This window comes from Delphinus delphis, chromosome 1 (assembly GCF_949987515.2).
Source record: "Delphinus delphis chromosome 1, mDelDel1.2, whole genome shotgun sequence".
Lineage (NCBI taxonomy): Eukaryota > Metazoa > Chordata > Mammalia > Artiodactyla > Delphinidae > Delphinus > Delphinus delphis.
The window spans coordinates 38,992,787-39,018,105 of record NC_082683.1 but is presented as its reverse complement, the minus strand read 5'-3'; the positions used below and the strand labels follow the sequence as shown (position 1 = coordinate 39,018,105).

General features: G+C 57.4%; 1 protein-coding gene across 1 annotated transcript in view; it reads left to right on the top strand.

Moving 5' to 3' along the window:
• TRABD2B (TraB domain containing 2B) overlaps window positions 1-25,053 on the top strand; it is a 214,975-nt gene extending 189,922 nt beyond the window's left edge. Inside the window, exons 5-7 of the mRNA XM_060004944.1 lie at window positions 12,663-12,753; window positions 15,980-16,249; window positions 24,630-25,053. Coding sequence (XP_059860927.1) covers window positions 12,663-12,753; window positions 15,980-16,249; window positions 24,630-24,849 — 581 coding nt within the window. The 3' untranslated portion in view covers window positions 24,850-25,053. The remainder of the gene's footprint in view (window positions 1-12,662; window positions 12,754-15,979; window positions 16,250-24,629) is intronic.
• The last annotated feature ends 266 nt before the right edge of the window (window positions 25,054-25,319 follow it).

Sequence of the window (25,319 nt, the reverse complement as noted above, 5' to 3'; positions counted from 1 at the left end):
GAGGTCTCTGGTGGTCCAATGTTCTGAACTCGGCTCTCCCACCTCAGAGGCTCAGGTCTGACACCAGGCTGGAGCACCAAGACCCTGTCAGCCACACGGCGTCCTGGAGCTCAGAACTCCGAAATGGATTTCACTGGGCTGAAATCAAGATGTTGGCAGGATCATGTTCGTTCTGGAGGTTCTGCCGAATCAACTAGCCCTGAAAATGGATGGCGCTGGAGCGTGGGGCCCAGACCCGCCATCACTGGCAGTCGGAGAGCACGGGCCTGGTCAGTTTTTTTGACAGACCACCAAAAAGACCTCACCGCTGTCTACTCTGTCCATCCCCACTGCCACTGTCCTGGTCCAAAGCCTCCATCAGCTCCAGCCTCCTGGTCCTCTCCCCACTTCCAGGCTGCTCCCCATGGTGGAGCCAGTGCAGGGTGCTGGCTCTGTCTCCTGCCAGCGTCCTGAGCTCCAGGAAGGCAGGCTTCACTTCATCATGCCTGTGTTTTTCAGTCATGTGTAATATGTTTTGAGCTCAGTGAAGGTATGAAAGAATGAATGAGTGAAGGAAGGAACAGATGAATGAATGTTGACCGGATCCTCCAATCCTGGTCTCCTGGCCTGGAGAGCTTAGAACAGCCCAGCAGTAAAGTGAGGGCAATGGGAGCCCCACCTTGGCTCTTAGAGACCGTCTGTCCTATGGCAACAGGCCCGGGGCTGTGGGCACATCCTGCCGGCAGATGCCACTTCTGGCTCAGCAGCACCTGGAGCAAATGGCCTGCTCGGTGCTGCACATCTACGCTCGACCTGAGCATTTCAGAGCTGGACTCAGCCTCCAAGCTCGAGCCTGCCCACCTCATCATAGCCACGGGCAGACTGAGTTCCACAGACGCCAGGACGTGGGTGAAGCTCATGGCGAGATGGGGACAGAGCCGGGACTGGTCCCCGGGGCCCAGAGCCGTGGTCAGGGGCTCTGTTCTCACGTGCGGTCAGGGAGCCAGCTGAGAGGACCTGTAACAGTGTGTCAGCATGGGACACGTCCACACACAACTCGTGGTGACAGAAGTCCACGCCTGCCTCGCTGTGTCCTTATGGCCACATAGCTCCTGAGTCCCACATCCAAAGGCAGGCTGAGGACGTACGTGCAGGGACAGGCCCAGCACTCTTCGGCAGCATGCGACCTACAGACGCACAGGCTCCATGGCACACGTTCCCGTCTGGGTGCCTTTTCCAACTCAGGCCTTCCCAGACCCCCGAGCACTGGGGACCTGAGTCAGCCTCACTCGTTGCCCATCCCCTGTCCGGCCCTCAAAGAAGGCACTGTGGGAGGGAGGGAGGGAGGGTCTGTGCCCCTGGAAATACACCTCGCCATCCCCCAGAGGGTGTCTGTTCGTGCAACAGTCTCTCAGATCCAGTTTCATGAATGTCTCTAGGAAATAGCTTAGGACAGAAATATGATTATAAGACTCCCAGCCGCCCACAGCCTGGCCTTGCCCATCCTGTCATTCTATAGCCTGAGGCTCTGCCACTTTACAACAGACCGGCCTGAGACCAGCCTCAGGCTCACTAGGGTGAGGGAGAGGAAGAGCCTCCACCTGCCTAGCCACCCCCCGTGCCCATCCAGATCTTTCCCCAGCCCACCCCGGCTCCAGAACCCCTTCCTGAGAGTCCACAAGCACAGACTGGGATTCCCAGTGCTTCAGGCCGACCGGCCCCTCCTCTGCTCTGCTCTACAGGGAGATTTGATGCAAAGGGTCAGAGCTTTGCAGTCAGGATGCCTGGGCATAAAGCCGGGTTCCATCACTGTTAATTAAGAGAGTTTGGGAAAACCATTTCACCTCCAAGGACCTCAGTCTCTCATCTGTAAAATGGGGATCATACACCTGCCTCATCAGACTGTGCTAGACGTACTTTAGATAATAGCATTACACTCTCTACTGTGGTGGAGGGATCCTTATCACAGAGACCCTCCTGTGGGCCAGCCACCATTCCAGGCTCTTAGATTACATTACCTCTGATCTTCACAATAAGCCCACGAGAAGGGGGTTATTATACTCATTTTGCAGATGAAAACTAAGGCCCAGAGCAGATGAATGGCTTCCTCAAGGCCTTGCAGGCAGACCTTCAACTTGAATCCTGGCCCCTTGGGTCCTGGTCTTGGCCATTTCCCCCCGTACATGGTGCCCTTGCTGTATACTTCCAGAAAGGTTGACGATTTTGCAGGAGAGTGTCTTTTTAGCTGGTACATCCCACAGAAGAGTACTCTCCTTAGCGTTTGGGCTGTTTCTGTATTCAGGAGCTGTTTGACCTCTTCTGGAAGTTATTCAGCAGGTTCCAGGGCAGTTGGGGTGTGGACACGTGTGACAACTCTGAGCAGGCCTGGGTGACAGCTGGGGACCCAGATGGAAGCCCCACCTCCTTGGGAGGTGACTGTGGCCAGTGTGCAAACCTGGATGTTCTGGAAGGAGCCAGGCCACTGCCATGGAGGGGTGCACCGGCCCAGGGTTAGGGGAGGGCTGATTCCAGACTGCCAGGCCCATGCAGTTTGACAAGCTGAGCCTACGTGTCCTCACAGATCTTAAGTGTGTCCTCGGATTTCCTCTGGCCTACAAATAATGGAGAAAAATAAGTAGAAGATGGTGAATTTTTTTATTAATGAAGTGTATTAAATTTACAGGCTTATATTCTGAAATGATCTTCCTTCTACTGTGTTTGAAGTTAAATAGCTTCCTCTTTAGAAAGAAAATAGTGGTGAAATGAGACAAACTGGGCTTTCAGAGCCCTTACTTGGCAAAATTAAAAGTTGATAACTGTATTGTTTCTCCCACCCACCCGCCTTCTCTTCAGATAGGAGAGAATCGAGCAAGCCTAAAACATGCTGAAAAGCATACAATAGGAGGGGTGAGGCCAATGATACAGGAGAGAAATTGGGGAAAATGACTCGCCCAAGTTTCCAAGAAAGCAGGAAAGCTGGGGGCCAGAGCTCAGGTAGAGGATATGGCCTTGGATAGAAAAGGGCACTTGGAGAAGGGAGAAGGCTGGCAGGATGGTAAGTTGGTGGTGGAAAGGTGACCTGTTGGCTTCTAATCAGAGCTCCACTCTGTAGAGGTTGAAGTCATGTGCAGAGAAAGAGGGGCCTGGGGGCTGGTTCTTGGTTTGAAGACAGGAGAACATTTGACGTAAATGTAAGAGAGATTGGCCACAAGAACTGACATTGACAGGAAGTTAAATGAATTTCATATCATGAGCCAGCTGTGACTGATTGGTATGGTGACCTGGAGTGCGGTATAAAGGACGACAAGACCAGATCGAAGCTCAGCAGAGAAGAGGTCTGATTGATTAGTGGTGTCTGCTGTGGACCTGGATTAGGCCACATTCCTGCCCCATATCTGCTCTGATTGCTGGGAGCAGAGACCATACTGATTGGTGATTGAGGGCCTGTGAACCTGCAGCGGTCCCAAATCCCAGCTTGTAAGATTTTCTGCAGCAACACTGGACATCTAGGGTGTAAAGGCAGATGCACCTACACTCCAGGCCTTTTCCTGATTTCATCCTAGAAGCCACTGCTCAATAAGCATCCCGCTGACTGTGAACTACTCCAGGGCAGGCCCATATCTCCGCAGAACTGCCAACACCCAGGAGATGTTCTATAAAGACGTACTAGACCAAATCACCCAGAAACAAGTTCCCTCCATTCAGTCACATGGTATCTCTTGGGCTCCAGGCCTCTGGGGTGGAGGGAGAGGGGCTCTCAGCCCCAGGCACTAGAAGAAAATTACAGTTTTGTCCCTAGCTCTAGGGAACTGGGGCTTCCTCAGGTTGTGTTCACTTGTTCAGCCATCCTGAGACCTGGAACAGAAGGCATAATGCGGGAGCTGGCTGAGCTGGGCTGGAGACACGAGCCAGACTCAAGGGTAGACCAGTTAGCCTGCAGGGCCCATTCATTCTGAACTCTGAGAGCCACTGGTATGTTCCGTAACCCCAGTGTGCTACAGCCTGAATATAATTCTAACTTCTGACCTTACAAAGTCCTCTGACCCTAACAGCCTGCTGTTCTAAGACTGTGTGGTTCTGATATCCCAGCCTTCCCTCATCACAGAATTCTAACCCTCTAGCAGAGTTTGCTTCAGTCTCTCTTGGGTTCCTTGGGAGGAGTATGGAGCTAAGAGCCCGCTAGGACCTGGAAATTCCTCCACATAGGACTGCTGCCACCCGTCCCCCACACCACCCACCCGCAGTAAGCAGAAGTCCAAGCAGAAAGCAGGATTTGACAAGTTAAAAGCCAGGCTGCGCCAGCCCCTCTTGAGCCCCAGCTGAAGTGCCACAGGCCCATAATCAGGAACAGGCCTGTGAGGCTGGGACACAGGAGTCGACTCATGGCGAAGACCCGGACTTGAGAGAAGGGCGAGATAGAAGCCCGACACATGGAACACCAGTAACATTTAAAAATGAATAACAGCAGCGACTGCTCCTTGGAGAGTGGGCACCATCCTGCTTGAAGAACACCCATATCCGTCAGCTTACGCGGCTTTCACGTCCTCATTGCCTCCTGGAGGGAGACAGGATTGTATTATTATTCCATTTGGCAGATGGGTAAATCAAGGTGGAGATGAGAAGTGAGAGAATCTTAGAACTGGAGTGGAACAATGGTCAACACTGACTAGGCCATTCTTTCTGATGCCCGTCTCCCTAAAAAGCCATCCAGCTGCTACTTGGGCCCTCTGTTCTCCTGCGAATGACCTTCCCCTCTCCTGACTGGGCCTTCTGGGACCTCTTCTCTGGGATCCCACAGTCCCACAGGATTTCCCTATCACAGCTCTGCTCGTGCTGAGCACATCTGTCATCTCCTAGTCTAGGAAGGGGAGGGGAGGTCAGAGAAGACTTCCTGGAGGAGGTGAGAATTGATTGGTTGAAATTTCCCTGATGCATGTCCAGCTGCCTTCCAATTCCTCTCCTCATCCCCACAGTCCTCAGGGCAAGACCCCAGCCACCTCCTTCCCCCGCCCTGGTTCTCCACTCAGGGGCCTCAGGAACAAAAACTCCTCAGAGCTCATGGCTGAGCACAGAAGAGCAACCACAGCCCATGTAGGGCCCTGGTAACCTTAGAAACGAGGGACCCAGCAAATAGCACACGCCCAGCCACTTTCTCTCCTCCCGGCCAAATGCCCATGGCCTGCCATTCTCCCCACTCTGGGGCATGAGGCCACAGCGTCCAGAAGTGTTTCAGAGTTTTCCGACGGTGTTTCAAAGGGCCCGGCCGCCCCACCATGTACACATCTGGCAGCTGGCATGCCTGCTCCAGGCTGAGATCCTTGGCCAGCGTCACCCTTCCTGTTTCAGCCCAGAGCATCCAGCCAGCCAGAGGAACGTCCCATCTGCTAGCTTGTCCCTAACTGGAGCCAGCCCTGCCCTCTGGACCAGGCTGGACCTCTGTGAGCTAGGGCACCTGGAATGTCAGCTAAGGGCTCAGCACTCTTGCTGGGCATGTGGGGAAAGCAGGGGGAGGAGAGAGTGTCCTAGGTGGAGGGCATGGGCTTCAGAGCCTGACTGCCTGCGTGAGGACCTCAGCGCCTGTCCTCGTAGGAAGGAGCCTGGGCAGACCAGGTACTTGGCTTCTCTCGGCCCTCAGTGTCCCTCTAAGAGGAGCCTGGTGTCAGTGGGCAGCACACGTGCAGCTCAGGCCTGGCGCACGTGAGCTCTTGCGCTGTCAGTATTATTTCAGAGCCCACGGTCCTCCAAGAACAGGACTCCCACCCAGGGGAGAGCAGGGCTGTCCGGGGGATGAGGCAGAAGTGCTCGGTGGCCTCTGAGGACCCAGCTGGGACCCTGCAGGGAGACCCTCACGGCTGGTCTCAGCTCCAAGACACAGTGAGGCTCAGGACGTTGGGCCCCGTCCCTGCCTGCATGGTTGGCCAACAGGGTGCTCTCCTGGGGTGCTGGGTGCTGACATTCTGGGAAGGGAGCCTCTGGGTGTTATAAAGAGTGGTAACCATGACCGCAGCGAGCCCTGCACTGGGCGCTGCCCCCTGCAGTTCACAGAACCCATCACAGGCTCCGTCTGCAGGGCTCTCCCCACAGTGCCTCATGCTGACCTCAAATCACTCTGCACAGTCATTGCCTGAGTCTGGCGTGGTGTCAGACCCCAGGAGGGAAAGGCCCCACGTCTAACCTATCTCAGGGTCCCCAGGGCTTGGCACGTGCCTGACATGTAGGAGGTCCCAGTGAAGGCTTGTGGGGAAGGCTCTGTGGCTTCAGGCCTGTACCCCTCTGGGGTATAGGTTCCTCAAAACCCCCAGGGCTTATGTCCTCACTGTGGGACAAGGGCAGGGCCCAAGGAGGAGGCTGACCCCTAGTCTGTGTCCTGTCCCTTCCTCTTCAGCCCCGTAGCCCCGGCATCCCTCCCTCACTGCATAGCTCACACTGCCCTGTAATTGTTTGCATGTCTGTCTCGCCTCCACCCTGTGATGTCCTCCAGGGTGGGGACCATGTGTCTCAGCTCCCGGCACAAAACTGGGTACAGGGGAGACATCATCTCAGTCCTTGCTGAACTGAAAAAGCCCCAGTCCAGCCCTGCCTCGCCGGCAGAGCAGGAGAAAGCAAGCTTGGCTCTGCCAGTTTCCCAGACGGACCCTCCTTGGGAGTTCGAAGCCCCGAGGTACCCCCAATTCTCCATCCACCTGTCCATCTGTCTAGCTCTCCCGTCACACTTCCTCGGGTAAACAAACACCGCTGTTGCTTGATACCCAGCGGCTGAACCTGGCAGCTAGAGTAACACTTGATAGTTCCCCTTGCATTAATTTCAGACGGAACATAAATATGGGCTTGGACTCCCTCTTCCAGGAAGAGAAAACTGGAAACCCATTGGACTCACTGGAGAGAAAACGTGTGCTGGCCAAGGGGAGCCCGTGTTACTTTGGAGCTTTTGTGGGAACATCTGGTTCTCCCCTCCTCCCCTCCACTAAGCCCCCCAGTACTGTCTTGAAATTGCCCTGTTAACTGGCATGCTCTTTGAGCTGAATACTCACACGCTTTCCTCTCTGATCTGGTGAAAGCTGGAGGGGACACACGTTTCTGACGATTCGCTGCCCCCAGAACGTGAGCTCAGGATCACTCGCAGCTGCCAGTACTTCAGAGCAGATGTACCGGCCACGCAGCCAACTAGGACATCTCTGGATGGAAGCCCAAGCTTTGCCTTTTACCGGCTGTGTGACCTTCAGCAAGTCCCGTCCTCTCACTGAGCTCCAGTTCCCTCATCTGTCAACTGGCAGTACCTGGAAATACTTCTGTGAAGATGAGATGAAATAATATTTGAAAAGCATCTTGTGCCCAGGAGACTCACTGAGGAGGAGTTTGCCTTCAGGTCATCACATGATGGAATCACAGAGGTGGGAGGACCCATGAGACCTTTGTAGGGAAACTGGGACAGAGAGGGGAAGGAGACTGCCTGAGGTCACACAGCTGGTTGGCTGTCGAGCCAGGTTTTCTATCCTAACCTCAGGACGGGATTCGTAGCTCTGTCCTACCCCACCTGTCATGTCGGAGGGTACATGGGGGCTGTGGGGCTACGCCCAGCCGATGAGCCTGTGCCCTAGCACAGGCCTGCTTGTGCCTGGAAGAAGGGGAGCCTTTGTCTCTGCACTACAACATCATGGGGCTCCGCCCACTCAGATCAGGACACCTTCCCTGCCTGTATATGATGTCCCTTAAGTGGCACTCTGGCTTGCGTGGTCAGGGGACACAGTCACCAAACCAGCCTTACAATTTGTCAAACCTATAATCCTCCTCCAGGCCCTTGCTCCTCCCCTTGCCTGTTTCCCAACTCCGCCCCCTCCAATCTATCTGCTTGAATCCACCCTTTCTGGGCCCCTCTTCCAGGAAGCCTTCCTTGGTGTCTTTGGTGTATGAATCTCTCCTCCGTGCCCTTTGTTTTTTGTTTTTTGGGTTTTTTAGCGGTACGCGGACCTCTCACTGTTGTGGCCTCTCCCGTCGCGGAGCACAGGCTCAGCGGCCATGGCTCACGGGCTCAGCTGCTCCGCGCCATGTGGGACGTTCCCAGACCGGGGCACGAATCCATGTCCCCTGCATCGGTAGGCGGACTCTCACCCACTGCGCCACCAGGGAAGCCCCCGTGCCCTTTGTTTTTGTTTCTGGGTTCTCTTTCTCCCTCCTCTCCTTCCCTCTCTATCTCTGTCTCCTTGTATCTCTTTCTCTCTGTCCCGACATCTCTCCTTTTCCTTCTCTCCTTACTGTTGCCTCTGTGTCTCTGTCTGTTGCAGCCTGTCTCCCAGCCCCTGTCACCTCCTCTCTTCTTTCTTCTCTCTGTCTCCCTGTGTTCTGGAGCTCTCTCCTCCTCCCTGTCTGTCTCTGAGCGTCTCTTCTTTCTCTGCCTCTCTCCGTGTGTCCCTCTCTCCCACTCTGTGGCTCTGTGTGCCCCGCCCCCACTGTCCTCCCTCTCTTCCCTCCTCTCCTGGTCCACACGGCCTCAGCAGATGAAATGGGATGTTCCTTCCTGAAGACAGCTGGCCAGAGGGCAGCCGTCAATGCTGGAAGGAGCTGCTGAACAGTGGCCAGGAGACGCCGGGAGCCTGGGCGAGCCATGTAGGCTAAGCTGTGACAGCGAGGGGCCCCTTTGGAAACTTTCCACACCTTCCCTGCAGGTTCCAGGATGGATGTGGTGCCTTTTTCGGGATTTGTGACCTTGGAGGCAAGCCCAAGCCCTGTCTGCCAGCCCCTGGGGACGACATGCACTGGGCCCTGACTGCGGGGCTGCTCTGACAGCCAAGCTCCTGGGATTGGTGGGACCTGCAGGAGGATCACCAAGGGGCTGGGCCACAGCTGTGAGGGGAAGGGATCCTCAAGCTCAGGTCTCCTGGGGATAAGACGAGATCATGGAAAGGACAGGGAGTAACGGATTCTGTCATTCATTCATTCAACAAACATTCATGAAGCTACCACCCTGTGCCAGCCTTGATCTTAGCCCTGGGGACAAAGCTGGATCAGGCGTGGCCCCCGCCCTCGAAAAGCTGTTGGTCTCTCCTCAAGTGGCTTGCTGGGGACACATTCTGACAGAGGCAGCTCCAGGGTGTGGGGAGCTCATTCCAGCCATGGTGAAGAGGGTGAACTGGAGAGAGCAAGGAGGCTGCTGTCTGCAGTGATTCAGGCAGAAGGTGATGGTGACCTGGGCCAGGGTCAAGCATGGTTAGAAGGCAAAATCCAGGGTATTCTGGTGACCGAATGGATGAGGATGAGGAGAGGGAAGGAGGAGTGAAGACGCGCCCATCTGACTTGGATGGTGGAACTCAGCTGAGACACATCCAGGAGGGGAGGGGGAGGCTCTGGAGGATGTTGGGTGGAGATGCCCAGGAGGCTGCTGGACAAATGGGTCTGGGCTGGGGCAGCAGGTCCAGAGTGGTAACTGAAGCCGTATGAATGGAGGGATTCACATTCCACGGATTGTGAGAAGAGTGAGAAGAAAAGAAGGCTGTGGAAAGGGTTTCCAGGGACACCCACATTCATCGGGCAAGGGAAAGGGGAACCTACGAGGAGGACAGAGAGGGAGCCGAGAGGAGTACGAAGCAAACAGGACAGAACGGTGTCGTGGGGTCCTGAGAAAAACAAGTCCCAAAGAGGGCAAAGAGGGGGTCGCGATGGGAACCTGGTCTCGGGAGTGAGGGCTTGCTCTGGACAGTCCTGGGGCAGGAACCCCGTGGGAGGGACCTCCTGCAGGAGCTGCCCCTGGCAGGGGGCGGACACCTCCCCACCCTGGAAGGAAAGAGGTGAAGGCCAGTGTGGCTTAGAGAAGGAGGGGATAGGAATTTGGAAAAATCATTGCTGATTGCTTCTCATTTCTCCAAGTATCTGAAGTCTTCTGTTTAGGGTCTTAAAATACACAGTAAGGGCCCGGAACCACTGAGGTTGAGTGAACGGGCAGGGTGCAGACCAGACGCTGAAACGTTGCCAGGCAGTGCTCAGGGTCCGGCCAGCATCCTGTAAGGCTTGGGCTCCTCCGAATGCCCCCTCTGCCAGCTCCAGGAATGCTCCTTTTAGAACGGCCGCACGGCCATCAGTAAACATTCGTGCTACTCCGGTATAGCCTGAGGTGGCCTGTTTTCCCTACGGCTCTTGAAATCTGCACGGACCACTGCTGGGCCTGGAGGCCCCTGTCTTTAAATGGGTCTCCATGGAGGCAGGGAAGGAATTGCTTTGCTGCCAGGAGTGCATTCCAAGAGCTGTGGGCAGGGAGTTCCTGCAGCCTGTGCGCTGGAGGCCACCACGCCCAGTTCCAGCCTGATCAGTTCGGGGGGCAGGCAAGAGTGGGGTCGACTCCGTGGCCACAGCCAGGGATGGCTCAGCCCCTCACTCAAGTGTGCATGCTGGGCTTTTCCAAAGGACGTTCACTCCTCCTGCCTCGTTGGGACCTTACAGCCTCCCCAGGGAGGCAGCCACAGGGATCCAGGCCCATCTGACACACAGGGAAACTGAGGCTGGCAGCGGGGCAGCTGATTGCTCAGGATCACGTACGGGAGACTCAGAGCCTTGGCAGAAGCCTAGGTCTTCTGTCCTCTACAGCCAGCACTGGGTCAGGGCCAGAGCTGCGAGGGCGTTGTCCGTGTGTCTTCTGCAGCTGGCTCCCCAGGTGAGCCTCACTGACCTCATAGTCTCTGCACATGCTGTTCCCCCGCCCCACCCTGTGCCACCCCACTCTCATCCTCACCTAGTTAACTCTGATCCCATCCCTCAGCTAGGGATGCCTCCTCCAGGGAGTCCACCCTGCCCCCAGGTTAGATTAGCGGCCTCCTGTGCACGCTCACCACCTTGTGTGCTTCCCTCGGCATAGTACTTACCCTGGATCAAAAGACCTTGATTCTCAAGACCGTGAGTGCCTAGAACAAGCCCCTACCTGTTCATCACCATCCAGCACTGGATATGCACTCAATCAGTGTTCGTCAGATAAATGCAATAAATAGGTAGAGAAAAGGAGGGAGAGGAGGAGGGAGGGAGGGAGGGAGGGAAAGGAGGAGGGAGGGAGGGAGGGAGAGTACAATTTCATAAGGGTCTCTGGAGTCAAACGAATGCCTTCCCCATGAATGTGAGAGCGAGGGGAGCCCATGGTGCAGCCCAATCCCTCCCTGTACACAGAGACACCAAGAGCATACAGGCTCTTGGTGGGTTTGCCCAAGGTCTCAGAGCGAGTGTGGTGGGTTCTAGTCCAAGTCTCCCATTCCCAGACCTGTGATTTTTTTTTTTGCAGTGATCCACAAGTGGGATTTCAGGGACTGTGGCAGGCCACCGAGAGAGAGACTGTTGGGTGGGGGACTTGTTGGGGAGTCTTGAAACCAGCCCAGAGGTGTGCAGGGCTGGGCGGCAGTGGGCTGTGGGGTTCACCCCCCTGTTCCAGCCACTGTGCACTCCCAGCCTCACTTCCCCTGCGCCGGAGCCTCTCCACTCCCCAAAAGCTCGTCCACCTCCCTGGGGTTGTCAACATGCTGACCTTCCAGCTTCCCACCTGTCACCACCTGTCACAGGCAATTAGAATAATAGTGCAGGAATTTCCCCCCAGGTTCTGGGATGAATGGTGAGCAGGAGGGGAGTGAACTGCCTGTGGAAGTGGGGCTTCGGGGGAAGGACACGGGCTGGGAGGGCGCAGGGGCCACCACCACTCTGCCTGCATTGAACGAGTGGGGAGACAGGCCCAGCGAGGAGGAGGGGCTTGCCCAGGGCTGACTCCCAACAGCGACTGGCCTCCCCTAACCGGAGCCTGGGAGAGCCTCCACCGTGTTCTCAGACCTCGAGCCTGCATCCAGCCAGAGGGCGTGCCTGGTCTCATCTGGGGCTGTGGACCAAATGATTCATTTCTATATTCTCAGTGTCTAGCCCAGGGCTGGCCGCAGAGCAAAGGCATCATAAATGTCTGTTGAATGAATGGTTAAGGGTGGAGAGTGAGATGGAGACCAGCCCCGTCTGCGCCCCACACAGGGTTCTATTACTCCTTCCCCAGAATCTTACACCTCATTGTGTCCTCAGGGCCCGCCCCAGGGCCTGGGTCAAGTGTGTGATCCATAAATGTTGGATAGATGGTGAGCAAATGAATCTTTGAAGTCTTAGATCCAGCCAACACATACTGAGCACGTGTGGGGCAGTAGCCATGCGGTCTCTGCCCCATGGAGCCTGGTGAGGAGATAGACGTGCCCACACAGAACCCCATTCCCATGCTAAGGCAGGGCGCCTCAAGTTGCTGGTGGAACTGACAAGGATGAGCCATAGACCTCAGAGCTGGACCTTGTCTGACTACTGGAGGTTGTCCCTGCCTGGACAGTCCAGGGCTGGGGTCAGTCTGATGGTGTGGGGCACAGTGATGCAACAGTAAATAAACAGTGTGAGCCTTTGCTGCATGCCAGCCACTGTTTCCGGAGTCCTCACAACAGCCCTAGAGACTGCTAATACAGGCATTCCCACTTTACAGATGGGGAAACTGAGGCACAGGGTGGTACAACCAATGAGCAGCAGAGCCAGGATTTGGACCCAGGCAGGGTGGCACCAGCCCATCTTCCAGCTACACCATACTGCCTTTCAGGGAGGCCTGCCCTTGACTTTGGTGTAGGTCGTTGGCCTGAGGCTGTCCCCAGTTGCTGCTGACCTGCCATGTGGCTGAGCCCACTTTGTCTCTTGTGTTCCAGGTCACTTTCTGGGGAACAACACAGTCATCGACGTCCTTCGGCAGGCAGGGCTGGAGGTGGAGCACACGCCCGCAGGACAGACCATCCACAGGTAAGCAGCTGGGACACCTGGGGGCGTGGGACTTGCTGGCCCACTGACGCTGGTCCACGGGCCCTGCTGACCACGTGCTGTATGGCAGGCTGCACCCCGCCTTCCCGCTCAGGCCTGCGGGGCAGAGTCTTGAAGGAGCCTCTGGTGAGATGGGGCCTCCTAGCGACTGGCCTTCGCCAGGCACCCAAGAGTGGGGACTAGGCTGGAGGTGGGGAGACCGGGAAGGAGCTTGGTGTGCAGTAGTGGCAGGAGGTCAGGGCGGTGGGAAAGCAGTGAAGGTGGGAGTGGGAGGAGCGTTAAGTTTTGAGAGATGTTCAAGATTTAGAGACTGGCGATCGGTGGGGTGCAAGGACTCTGTAGGACTCCCGGGTTGCTGCCTAGAGGACCTGGTGGATGCCCAGGCCCTGAATCGAGATGGGGCCATGTTTAGGACGAGCCCTGGCCAGGCCTCTTCCCTGTGTCCCAGCCCTGCCCACACCTGGTCCTCACCTTCCTCTGGCCACGCCTCCTCACTGCTGCCTCCTGGTAGCAATTCCCTCACCTGACTTTCTTGCCAGGGCACACTCGCTCCGCCCAAAGAGCCACAGACTGCATACAGTGGCCATCCTCGCTTCCTGTGTGGGCTTTCTGTCCCCCTCAGGCAGGCAGAGGCCAGCTGGGTTCACCCGTGGTCCACAGTGCCAGCACCAGGCCGGGCACGGAGAGGTGTTGGCACGTGCTGGGCAGCCCTAGAAGACAGCAACAGGATCCTGAAACCCGGGGCTTCCATGCAACGTGTGCACCAGCCTGTGCAGAAACCTTCCTCACAGGGATGGCCAGAGTGGGATTTCGGCCCCTGTCCATGACGTTATAAAATCCAACGTCCAAAAGAAGCTTGAATAATCCTAGCTAATGTTTATTGACCATTCACTGTGTGTTGGGCTCTAAGCACTTTTAACACGTTAAATCCTCACAACAACCCCGTGAGGCAGGAACTATGAGTAGCCCCACCTTAAAATTGAGGAACCTGAGGCCCAGGGAGGCGAAGCCACTTGGAGAAGGACACACAGCTCATGTTAATGGCAGTCTAGCTCTAGGGCCTTCCTAAGGTCCTCACCACAACCTGTACTGCCTCAGGGGCTGGGGGCGAGGCTCAGGGGTGGGAGCGCTCAGGAATGATTGCAGCCTTACTATTCACTCTGCAAAGATGAGGCCTGGGGCCTTGAGCCTCTGGTCTCCCAGCTCCAGGCTGATGCCCTCCCCCGTCTCTATGACACTTCTGGAGGAACTTAAACGCTCTCACCTCGGACTCCTCCCTCTTCTCATCTCCTGAGTCAGCCTGACCAGACCGCCCTTCCTGACCACTGGAGCCCAGCACAGATCAGTTTGTACTGGGCCAAGGGTAGGCGTCAGTTGGAGGGATGAGGGACCCAAGGTAGCCTCGGGGACAAGGCCTTCCTCAAGCTCCTCCTCACAGCCCCAAGGACCTCCACCTCAAAGCTCATTGTGTGGGTCCGGACAGCGCGGGTTGCTTGCGGGGGGGAGGGGGGGGGGGCGGGGGGGGCAGGCGGGCGGGGCTGCCTCCGCTCCTATTCATCTCAGAGCCCAGGCATTAGAACAGGTATCCCCCCACTCCCCGCGGGCCCCGCTCTCAGCCTGAGTCTCTGAGTGCAGGCTGAAGTCCTGTGGGTGGGGTGAGGGGGGCGGGATGCCGAGGAGGCCCCAACAATAAAAGCCATCAGCAGCCACAGGTGCTTCCTGGATCCGTCTTTTTGTCTGCCTGTTTTGAATTATCTCCCCAGCAGCTGCGGCATCTCCTGGACCCTGGGAATCTGGGGTTGCCGTGGGGGCTGGAGGAGGACAGGCTGAGCTGATGGCCTTCTGTCCTTCAAGGAGAGAGAAGCCCCTCACCCCATCGTGCATGCGGGAGCGGAGTTGGGGGACAGCCTCCCTTGGGTGCCGGTTTGCCTTTACAATTCTCGGGACCAGAACCAACTTCCCCCAGGGTCAGATGTCCCCAGAAGGAATTCCGTTTGGACCACAGAGAGGGAGGAATAAAAGGGAGAGGAGCAGAGGGTGTTCCCAGGCTGAGGGGTGTCTGCGCACCACCGTGTGGCATGTGGAGTCCACGCCACACACTTAATCGCACGTCAGTGCCTGCTGCAGACAGCTCTGTTTGCTCGAGGGTGACATTAAAGAGAGGCCGGTTCTGTGCCAGGCACTATGTTAAGACCTCGTCTCTTTCATCCTCGTGACAACCCTATGAAGTGAGTAGTATTAACTCCGTTTATAGCCAGCTGTTTCTTGGACACTTGTGTCCCTGCCCTTAGTCACATAGCCTGGAAGGTGCAGAGCCAGGATGTGAACCCGTGTCCGTCTGCCTCCACCTTGAGTTCTACGCTGCTCAACACAGTCCTGCCTCCCCTGGAAAGCTGCTCAGGAGGCCAGCGTTGAATGCACGAGTGGACGCTTGGACGCATGGCACAGCAATAATGTTAATATATCATATTTAAACCAGTTAATTACTGAAATGTTTCAGCTGCTCTTTGCCAGCCACCATTCTGAGTGCTTTGCCTGTGTTAACTCACAAAATCACCGTGATGCCGCTAGGAAGTACCAGCTGTAATGTCCCCATTTTCCAGAGCGGGAGACTGAGGAACAACACAGGGAAGCTGGGTAACTCGCCTCAAGTCCCTCAGCCAGAGCTTGTTGAATGAACGAGGCCCTGACCAAGATCAGATATGCTCCCAGAAACCTGCCCAGGGCTCACCCCCTCACTCCTGCTAGTCTGGGCTCACGTCACCAACAGGGACCAGACTGTCCTCCCTGCCAACGACGCCCCCTCCCCCCACGGCCCACGCTCTCCCTCCTGCCCTGCTTTATTTTTCTCCTCAGCAGTTATCACCATCTGACATCCGGCCCCCACCTTACTCTCTGTCTCCCGCTTCGGAATGTAAGCGCTAAGAGGACAGGGGCTTTGTCTATTTTGATCGCTATTAACACCCATTACCTAAAAAGTTCCTGGTGCCAGGTAGATGCTGCATAAATATCTACTGAATCAATAAATGAAAGGACGAACCAAAGCTCTATCTCGCAGCACCAGGAGATGCTTTTCCTGGGTGACCCTCAGCCGGGCACCCTGGCATCTTCTCCTGCCGTGACAACTTTCCCACTGAATTGCGTGCCCCGTCGCACCTGAATGACACGCCCCAACACGCGTGCCTCACATGCGGTCGCCCCTTTCCAGCCCTGTTGCCCGGAGCCCGGCACCTCCACCCGAGGGGACCTCGGCGAGCCCCGCCCAGGCGACCCCAGCTGCTGCCATCCCTGCGGTCCCCTCGGCAGCCCCCACTGCCCCGCCTGAGGAGGAGGACCCAGCCCTGTCCCCGCACCTCCTGCTACCTGACAGCCTCAGCCAGCTGGAGGAGTTCGGGCGACAGAAGAAATGGCACAAGAGACAGAACAAACCCCAGCGGCCGCGGCAGTTCAATGACCTCTGGGTCCGCATCGAGGACAGGTGAGCTGGGAGGGGCAGGTCTACCGGGAGCTGGCCTCTCTCTGGTCAGCCTACCTGAGACCCACCCAGGGCCGGACACGCTCTGTTATCCGCGAGCCTGGCTCTGAGGAAGCGTGGAGCTGGGTACTCGGTCGGAAACTGGCTTGTCCCCATTCCCAGAGGGTCCTTCTGTTCATGCTTCGGGGTTTGTAGAGCACGCTTACACCTGACTTTTCAGTTTTCTCCATTTGAAGGTGAAGGAATAGAAGCTTCCTTCAGGTGCAGTAGACAAAAGTCTGCTTTGCCCTTAGCTTTCTTGGATGCGTGATGGGTGCGAAGCGGACCCCGTTTGTCCCATGGGCCAGAAGGTGAAGGCAGGAGGAAATGGAACAGGCCGGCCAGAAAGCTGTGAGCTCTCTGGGCCTGGACGGCCTGAGCAGCCGACCCGCTGGCAGGGAGGCTGCAAGAGGTATCCTGCGTGCAAGAGGGATGTGGCAGATGATGGCGTGGGCTCTGTCTTGGGAGGGGCTGGGGGGTTTGCGATAAAACCTTGCTGGAGACGGGCAGGTGCAGAAATCATCCTACTGTACTGCTACCTGTCTGTCCTCTGCCTGTGTATCTGCCTGCACCACTCCCTTGGCCTGTGTGTCACCAAAGCCCCTGCTGTAACCCAGATGCCGTCTTCCAACCTCCACCTGCAGGCTCAGCACAGAGCGGTCTCCCTTGATTCCACTTTTGGGCAGAAATCTCCACATCTGGTGAACAGCATCACCAGAGCACCCAGGGAGTGACCGTCAGGGAAGGACAGAGTCCTGCCCACTGCAGTAGCCCTGCCCTGGATATTGTGATCCAGCACTGGGCCTTCGGAGACTCAGAGTCTCCACGTGGACCCTAAAAATCATCATCTGGGATTTCCTCAGCATCCCCAGAAAGAATCACCTCGGGTACTTGTTAAATAATACCCCAGGCCCCCCCACAGACCTCGTGTATTGGAATGTGTGGCACAGGGGCTGGGGAAAGCCACGTGCTGAACGTGCACTGGAGTCTTCCGAGCAGCTTGGGGAAACGCGGACCCAGCTCTGCATTTATAGATGGTGAACCAAGGCCCGGGATCGGGGCTTGTCCAGGGTCGTACAGGAACCCCCTTCATGACCTTCCCTCAGCCAGGTCTCTGAGTCATAGACAAAAAGTTGACAGAGTCCAACCCACTGTCTTAAAGTGCAGGGTGTGCGCTGTCTTAAAAAGACTTCCAGCAAGTGAAGTAAGAGTCCATTCCTCCTTCGGGCCTGTGTTGGCTTCAAAGCGCCTAACTTGGGTTCCCAGGACACGTGCTTCTGCAGAGGCCCCAGTGGCCCAGCCTGCCCGAGGTGGAGGCGCTGCTGTGGCTATACTGGCCTCAACACAGTTGGCTCGTGTGGCCTGCATGGGCTGCTTCTTTCCCACCGGGAGCGAGGGCACAGAGTTACCAAGAGCCACTTCTCAGCCCTGGGGAGGCTCGCAGGCTGCCAGGGAGGCACTGGCAGCCCATAAAGAACTGCAGTCAGACCGTTCCCCCAGGGCCCCGATCAACCCGCCGGGCAACCAGACCCGGCCAGCAGTGGGCCCAGCGCACAGGGTGACAGGAGGCTGGGCTGCCAGCTCCAGCCACGGACCCCCAACCCCTAACCGCGTCTGAAAGGTAAATTTCGGCAAATGACTCCACACGGTTTCCTTTTCGCAACACGTCTCTCTGGAACACAGAACCTGGTTTCAGGAGAAGAAAACAGCTTTTCTTTGGCAAGAGGGAACCCCTTTTCAGTCCCAACAGGTAAACTGTGGCTGGATAACTTTCTTCTGTCTGGTTGGGCTGGAGAAGGAAATTTCCACCAACCGGCAGCCTATTTGTTGAAAGTTTCTCTGCGTCGCAGGGAAGCCGGCCCTGAGGTCCCAGAGGGGCCCAGGTGCAGGGCACAGCTTCCGTCACTCCTGGGTCTCAGCCCACCCATCCTCCTAGCAATCCCAAGTTTCCGGTTCTCCGAGAGGGAGCAGAGGCGAGCTCTCTGGAGGGAGACCTGGGGCCCATTTGTAGCCCTTCTGACAATATTGTTTTCCTTGGAGCTTTAATTCCGTTCAGAGTTTTCTCATTTGCTTCCCCCTCAATCCCACCGGATGCATCCCCTGCTCTCCATCCCCTCTCCCAGCTCATCTTCCACCTGTGATCTTACGGCGGGGCCCTAACGGGTCTCTGGCTCCTAGCCGTGTCCCAGCACATTACCCTCCCCAGCCTGAGATTCCCAGTGCTTTCCCTCGCCCCGCCCCACCAGGTAAACTTCCTGCTGCTCAGCCTGGATGCAGAGCCTTTGCCTCCTTCCCGCCTCACCTGCTGGCCCTCCTCCTGCGGGATACCTGGGCCCCGTCCTGGCCAAGCTGTGTGCTGCCCTGCAGTGGCCCACGCCCACCTTTGTCCTTGCTTCTTTCTCTGCGGGGGGTGGATGTGAGTGGACACTTGCTGAGCTCCTGCTGTGCCAGCCACTGACATCCCTCACATCCCCCAGCCCTTTCAAGAGTCCAGGAAGTAGGCTTCGCTTGACCAAGGAGGAAACTGAGGCTCAGCGAGGTCAGGTAACTTGCCCAAGACCTTGTAGCAAGTCAGGTATGGAGTCAGAACCTACAGAATCAGGGCTGTCTGATGCGAGGGTCACATTCGTCCAGCACCACGCAGACGCCCCTGCTGCCCTCGCCTGGCAAGCGTCTCCTCCCTTCTCCCCATCCTCCCCACAGCGTGTTCCCTGTGCCCCTCTCCCCTGCATCCCATAGCCTCCCCCCCGCCGACCGTGGGTATCCCGTGGGTGCCCCTGTCCTGGCACAGGTCCACAGATGGCAGTCGCTTGCTTGTGTTTCTAGGCCGGGAGGCCCTGGGGACCAGAGCTGGGGTGGACTTCTCTGGGTCACCGGAGGCCTCGCTGAGGGTTTGTCGACTGCATGCATGAGTGAGAGAAGAGGGGGAGCGAGTGGGGAGAGGGCCTAAATGCCACCTGGAGCAGGCTGGCCTTGCCTCGCCCCTCATTACTCCAGATGTAAACACAGCGAAGGAAGTTTAGAGAAGCAGCAGCCCGTGGCAGGATGATTTATGGGGACCTGTGAAAGGGGCCCAGCATGTGTCCACAGATGGCTATGCAGCAGCGGCAGAATGGTCTCAGGGAACCCCCACATCTGAGAGCCAGGAGGAGGCACCCGGGCTGTGGCCAGGGGGCACGCCAGGGAGGAGACCATTGCCACGCTAACTGTGTGCAGGGCACTGCCCCCATCAGTCGGATCTGTGACAATCCTTGGTTTGTACTTTTGCACAGCTAGGGCCTTGACTGGCCTCTGGGGGTCCTGCCAGCTCTGTTGTTCCCCCAGTCCCCCAGTGGGTTGGATAAACAAGGGAGCAGAGCACTGGGCCATCGGGAAGGACAGTCATGAGGGGGCAGGTGCAGGGAAGAGAGCGTTTCCCGGGCTCCGGGCATGGCCGGAAGCCAGGTGCAGAGGTGGGCATCTATATGTGGGGGCTGCAGAGCCCTGTAGATGCCACCATGCAGGGACGGGGGCTCAGGACGCACGTGCACGGGGGGTCATTGTCCTCCTGGGCCTTGGTTTCTCCAGAGGTTGAGCAGATGGCCCGAGCCCCCGCAGAGGGGAAGAGAACCGTTTCCCCTCCCCCTGGGCCCCTGGGAGGGCTCTGCCCGCCTCCCGCTGACCTACCATCCTGCCCTGAGTTTCTCCAGCTCACCTTTCCCCCAGCACAGCCAGGCTTTCTGCTGGTACCATACAGGGTGCTCAGCATCTCTGCATGAGGCCAGGACCTCGTCTGATTAGAGGACGATGCCCCCAGGAGAAATGGGGAACAGGGTCACTCAGTGGATAAAAGCACAGAGGCATTCAGGCAGAATCCCCGGCTCCTCCTCGTACTCACTCGGAGGCTTAGAATAAAAAGATGGTGCTTGTAAGGCGGTGAGCTGGCCTCAGACCACCGGTGGCGCTCAGTAACAGCTGTCCCCAGTGTTGGTGGCTGACTCTGAGTCTGGTCTAGGATGCCACACGCCCCATCTCCCAGCAGAAAGCGGCTCCTGGGCCTTCAGTGCATATTAGGCTTAAATGAGCCCCTGGGTGAGCACATCATTAAACAGAAGCGAGTTGGCTACATGCCGGGTGCCCAGCCCGTGTCCAGTGCTGGTGGGGATAGAGCAGCAAGAGTCGTGGGTCATGGCTGGACAGGGACGGCTCCCTGCTGCGGTGCAGCCGAAAGAGCCCTGGAGTCACGGCCACTCTGCCTCTGCCTGGCGAGGAAGCCGGCCAGCGGGGGCTGGAGGGCTGGGGGCCCCGAGAGTCGAAGTGACCCAGTGAGGGGAGAGTGAAGGCATTCCCAGCAGAGAAGACCATGTGGCCAAAGGCCTGGAGGCTGGTGTGGGCCTTAGGTACCAGGACAGGGAGCTGTGGGCAAGCCGGTCACTTTAGATCTCTGCCTGCGTCTGACCCGTCTGCCCAGACAGTTCCAGCTGGGTCATATCGCGAGCTCCACCCCGGCCAGCAGGGCCACCCGTCAGCCAGGCCCTCGTGCCCCCAGCTCCATCTCCACTTTGTCTCCTCGGACTCCGCTGAGGAGCCCACCACCTTTGTATCGCAAGAAAGCCACAGCTCCAGGACTCCCCAGCCCCAGCCCTGATGGCTCCTAGAGACCCCCTAGTGCCAGGATTGGGGCCCTACTCCAGGAAGCCCTACAGATGAGCCTTGGGGCAGCCAGCTGACACGTCTTAGGCACCAGCCCTGCTTTCCTGGGCTTTATACCTGGGCTTCTGCCTAAGATCTCACTTCTGGCTTCCGCTGCTAGAAAACATTTTCAAGTCCGAGGGTCTGATGCTGTTCCTTCGTTGTACACACGGGGAAACTGAGGCCTAGAGGGCAGGACCTGCCCAAAGTCACGCAACAGACGGGGACATCGGGCTTCCGCCTTCCGCCCAGGCAGAGGGCCCCTTCCCACCAAGGGGCCCTGTTGGCTGCGAGCGCACTCGGCCCCTGGTGCCAGCCGTCTGCGGAGCCTGGGAACACTCAGTGTTTGGTTTGGCTTCGAGGCCACTTTGCCATGAGACGCTGTTCCCCAGCGAGGGCCTGGGGGGTGGGGCTGGGATCTGGACTGGGCTTTGCGAGCAGAGTGGGCCCAAGAGGTGGGGGCATTTGGGGGGGCTTTCTGTCCACACCCCACTAACCTCACCCCGTTTTCCTGGGACTCCTTCCAAGCAATAATTCCCCCACTCGGGCTCCAAGGGGGAGTTTGCATCTTTGGTTTTCAAAGTGTGAAAGCAAATGCCTTTGGGCGCCTTGTGAGACATGGTTTTCATGATTCCTACTTGGTCCTGCTTCTGACGGCGGGGGCTGCTGGGCCCCTCTCTGGGCACCCCAAGTGGCAGCTCAGCCTCCTCTCCTGAGGCCAGCCTTCCTGGCCTCCCAGCTGCTCGGGCTGGAAAGATGGGGGCAGCAGCTGGGAGGAACCCTTCATTAGAAAAGAAGGGGAGGGAAGGGACTGTGGTAGTGATCCTGCTGGGCGTGGGCACAATACCCTCCAGGGACTGAGGCCACTGGGGGCCTCCTCTCTGACCCGGGCAAGCCTCCACCCACGGGTGTGCGAGGTCTCGGCGGGAAGAACCATGCTTCACTCCCGTGCTCTCCGTCTGCGCAGTTAGGGATGGTACCACAGCCCAGCTGGGGCCGGGGAGGCAGACAGCCTGGTGCACGTCTTCAGGCTCAGTTTCCCCATCTTGAAAATGGGAATAATGATAAGATGACACGTGTCTGCCGGCACACAGGAAGTGCTCCATAAAGTGCTCTCTTTTAGTGAGAGAGACAAGGACACACACATAATAATAGTGCTAAAAATAGCCAACACCATACAGCACTTCCGGTGCGCCTGGCAATGTTCTGCACCTTACATATGAAACCCATTCAAACCTCGTGCGCATAAGTAGGTGTCAGTGACACAGTGTGATCAGTGAGAAATGCGCAAGGCTTCATGGGAGACTCAACTCTCCCAGGTGGCCTTAGGGGCAGGAGGACAAATCAAAGAGGCCTCCAGGTGAGGAGACTGTTGAATCAGGCCTTCAAAGGTGAGTCAGAAAATGGCAGCAGGACATTAGGTGTGACTGGGGATGGTGGTGTGTGCTGGGAGAGGCCAGAAAGGTGAGGTCAGCCCGCAGCAGGCCATGTGAGAGGTCTCGGGTGCTCTGAAGGCCAGCGTGGGGTGGGAGGTACAACGGGCCGGATTTGGGGGAGTCATAAGGGGCGTTCGAAGCTGCCTGGTCTGCCCCCTCCTTTCCGGTGCTTCCCACACAATCTCTGTTCAGGGACACCTTCCTGCCACCCATGGTGTGTGACAAGCATCTGCTCCCTCCTCTCCTGATTAGTTCTCTGGGAATTTCTATAGACAGAGGAACACACACACCACAACTGTAGAGTCCAGGGTGAGAAGGACCTCACACAAGGTTGTGTGGGTTCCTGTGGCCACAGCGTGACCAGGACTAGAGGAGAGGGGGAGGGACAGGGCAGGGAGTGACAAGCCCCTCCTTCTCTGAGGGCACACGGACACGGATGCCAGAGCAGGTGTCCCAGACCCCATGCAGGCAGGGATGTGCTTGTGACCCCCGGGCTGCCCTGCCCACCACCGCCCGAGGCTGAACCAGGCTGTGTGAGAGGGTCCAGCCGGGACAGAGGTGGGGCTGGGCTGCAGTGGTGATGATTACAGAGCTCACCGCGGTGATATGGCCAGTTGTCGGGGCCTCATGCCCAGCATGTGGAAACGTGGCCAGTGTGGGACCGGGGACGGGGGGATCCCAGCTGACCTGGGGAGTGAACAGCCCATCAGGGAGGGAGGGTAAGCACTGCAGAGCAGGCAGTGTCCCACGTGGAGGAGGCTGCCCACTCTGCAGATGCTCAGGGAGAGGCAAGCTTCCTGCCCCGCCATCAACTGCTGGTGAGCACCCCCTGGGTGCCCGGTTCAGATCCTGTCCCTGCCATGTGTCCTGGAGCAAGTTACTTACCCTCTTTGTGCCTTGGTTTCTTCACAAGTAAAATGGGATAATAGTCTTACCTGCCTCGTAGTGTTGTCGTGAGGATTAGATGTTAATGGGTCCTACGTGCCGGGCGCAGACGCCGCCGGGAGCGCCCTCAGCCATGTGCAAGCTGGACTCGTGGCCTTCACAGCTGACTGCAGTGTCACCTCTTCCTGGAGGCCATCCAGGCTCCACACTGGGTTGGGGCCCCTCTGTGCGCCCCCTGCCCCTGGCCTTCCCCTCCCATCTTTGACCCTCTGGGGTGATGGGCTTTGTCGGGTCCTCCCCCTGCATCTCCCTCTGCCTCCTGCCCCCCGGGGCTGCACAGGGCAGGCATGAGCCCATCGCTTCTGGGGCCCAGCCCTTTCCTTCAGCCCAGAGCCTTCCCCTTGGTCTCTCTTTGTTATGCCTCCGTCATTGTCAGCTCTCTTCCCCAGTCCCTGTCCTGCCCTCTGCCCCTCTCTTTGTTCATCATTTCCTATCTCTCTGTCCAGGACCTGAGCCAGTAACCTGGTCCTGGCCCCCGCCCTCCCCTCGACTTCCCGATGCCACCAAGTGCTGGCCTTGACCCGCCAATTCCTTCTGCACTTCATCTCTTTTTATTTCTCTGTCTCGGTACTTCCCTCTCTTTCACGTAGGCTTCCTTGAGCCAAGAACCTCACCCATGACCTCCAAATTGGCTTCTATTTTTATAAGTTCATGAGGGACCACCTTCACTGACACTCCCTGTGATTAGGCAGAGTGAGGCCACCAGGGCGCCTGCCCCCAGAGGCGCCTGCCCCCCGAGGCGCCACCCCACCCGCTCTGTGACCTGGCCCAGGGAGCCTCGCTGAGCTTCCATTTTCTCATCCGGTGAAAGGGGCTAGTGCGCATTGAACGTTTGTTTTGAGGACCAGAGATGCTACTTATAAAGTGCGGATTCCCAGTGGGCTCTCAGTAAACGATAGCCGTGATAATGAGGGTGAGACGGGGCGGTTGTTTGTGTGTTTCGTTTTGTTTTCTGTTTATTTCAGACTGGGGAGGGGAGGGCAGCAGGAGGCCAGGGGCACCTGCATACAGAGGTGAGAGGGCTGCCTGCTGCAGCGTGACCCCAGATGGATCTCCTCTGAAACACTTCACTTCTCTCTGCCTGGGACCCAGTGCTCTTGAGTGGTCACCCTTGAGGTCGACTGTGTGGCTCTGGGCTGCTCACTTTCCCTGTCTGAGCCCTTTGTTTCCTTCTCCATTTTATGCGGAAAAAAACAGATTCAATAAAAAGTTGGATCTGAACCCTAAGACCACAGCCCAGGACAAGGCTGCTGAGAGGCTGTTCCACGTTCCACGTATTTTTCTCCCTCCAGCACCACCGCCTCGCCACCACCACTGCCCTTCCAGACCACGCACAGCTCCGGAACAGCCAAGCCCCCCTTCCAGCTCTCTGACCCGCGGCAGCAGCAGGAAGAGCCGGGGCTGGCCAGCAGCTCAGCGCCCAGCCGCTCACAGCCCGCCCTGGGCCTCCTCCCCGCCATCGCTGCCGGCATCACAGCCCCCTTCCTGCTGCACACCCTCGGGCTCTCCTGACCTCACCTCGGCCGCCCACCTCCCTGCCGGGTGCAGAGAAAGAAGCCAGAGAAACCGATGGGAGGGTCTGCGGCCACACCCACGGCCCCTGCCACCACCTCCAGGGGTGCCGGACACCTCATGGGTAGTCCAGACGGGATCTGTTAGAACACTAGAGCTTTATTGTACCCGAGTTACATCTTCTTTTTTGTAGAAGGATCTTAATTTCCCATAGTGCTATGGGGCTGTTTTGTAAAATATGTGTCCATATTAAAAAAGGAAAATGTATTTATTCTACTGATAAAACTATTTTTATGTGGCCAATGTTAATAACACTTTAACTAGCCCCATCGCCAACCCAGGAGGTGAACCCACGTTGCCAGGGCGTCTGCCACCTCATGGGGACCGTGGCTTTGAACGGGCTTGCTTCTGGGTCAGCAGAAGCCTCCAGCGTCCGGGTTTGGCTTCTCCCACTGTAGGGACCTCAGAGG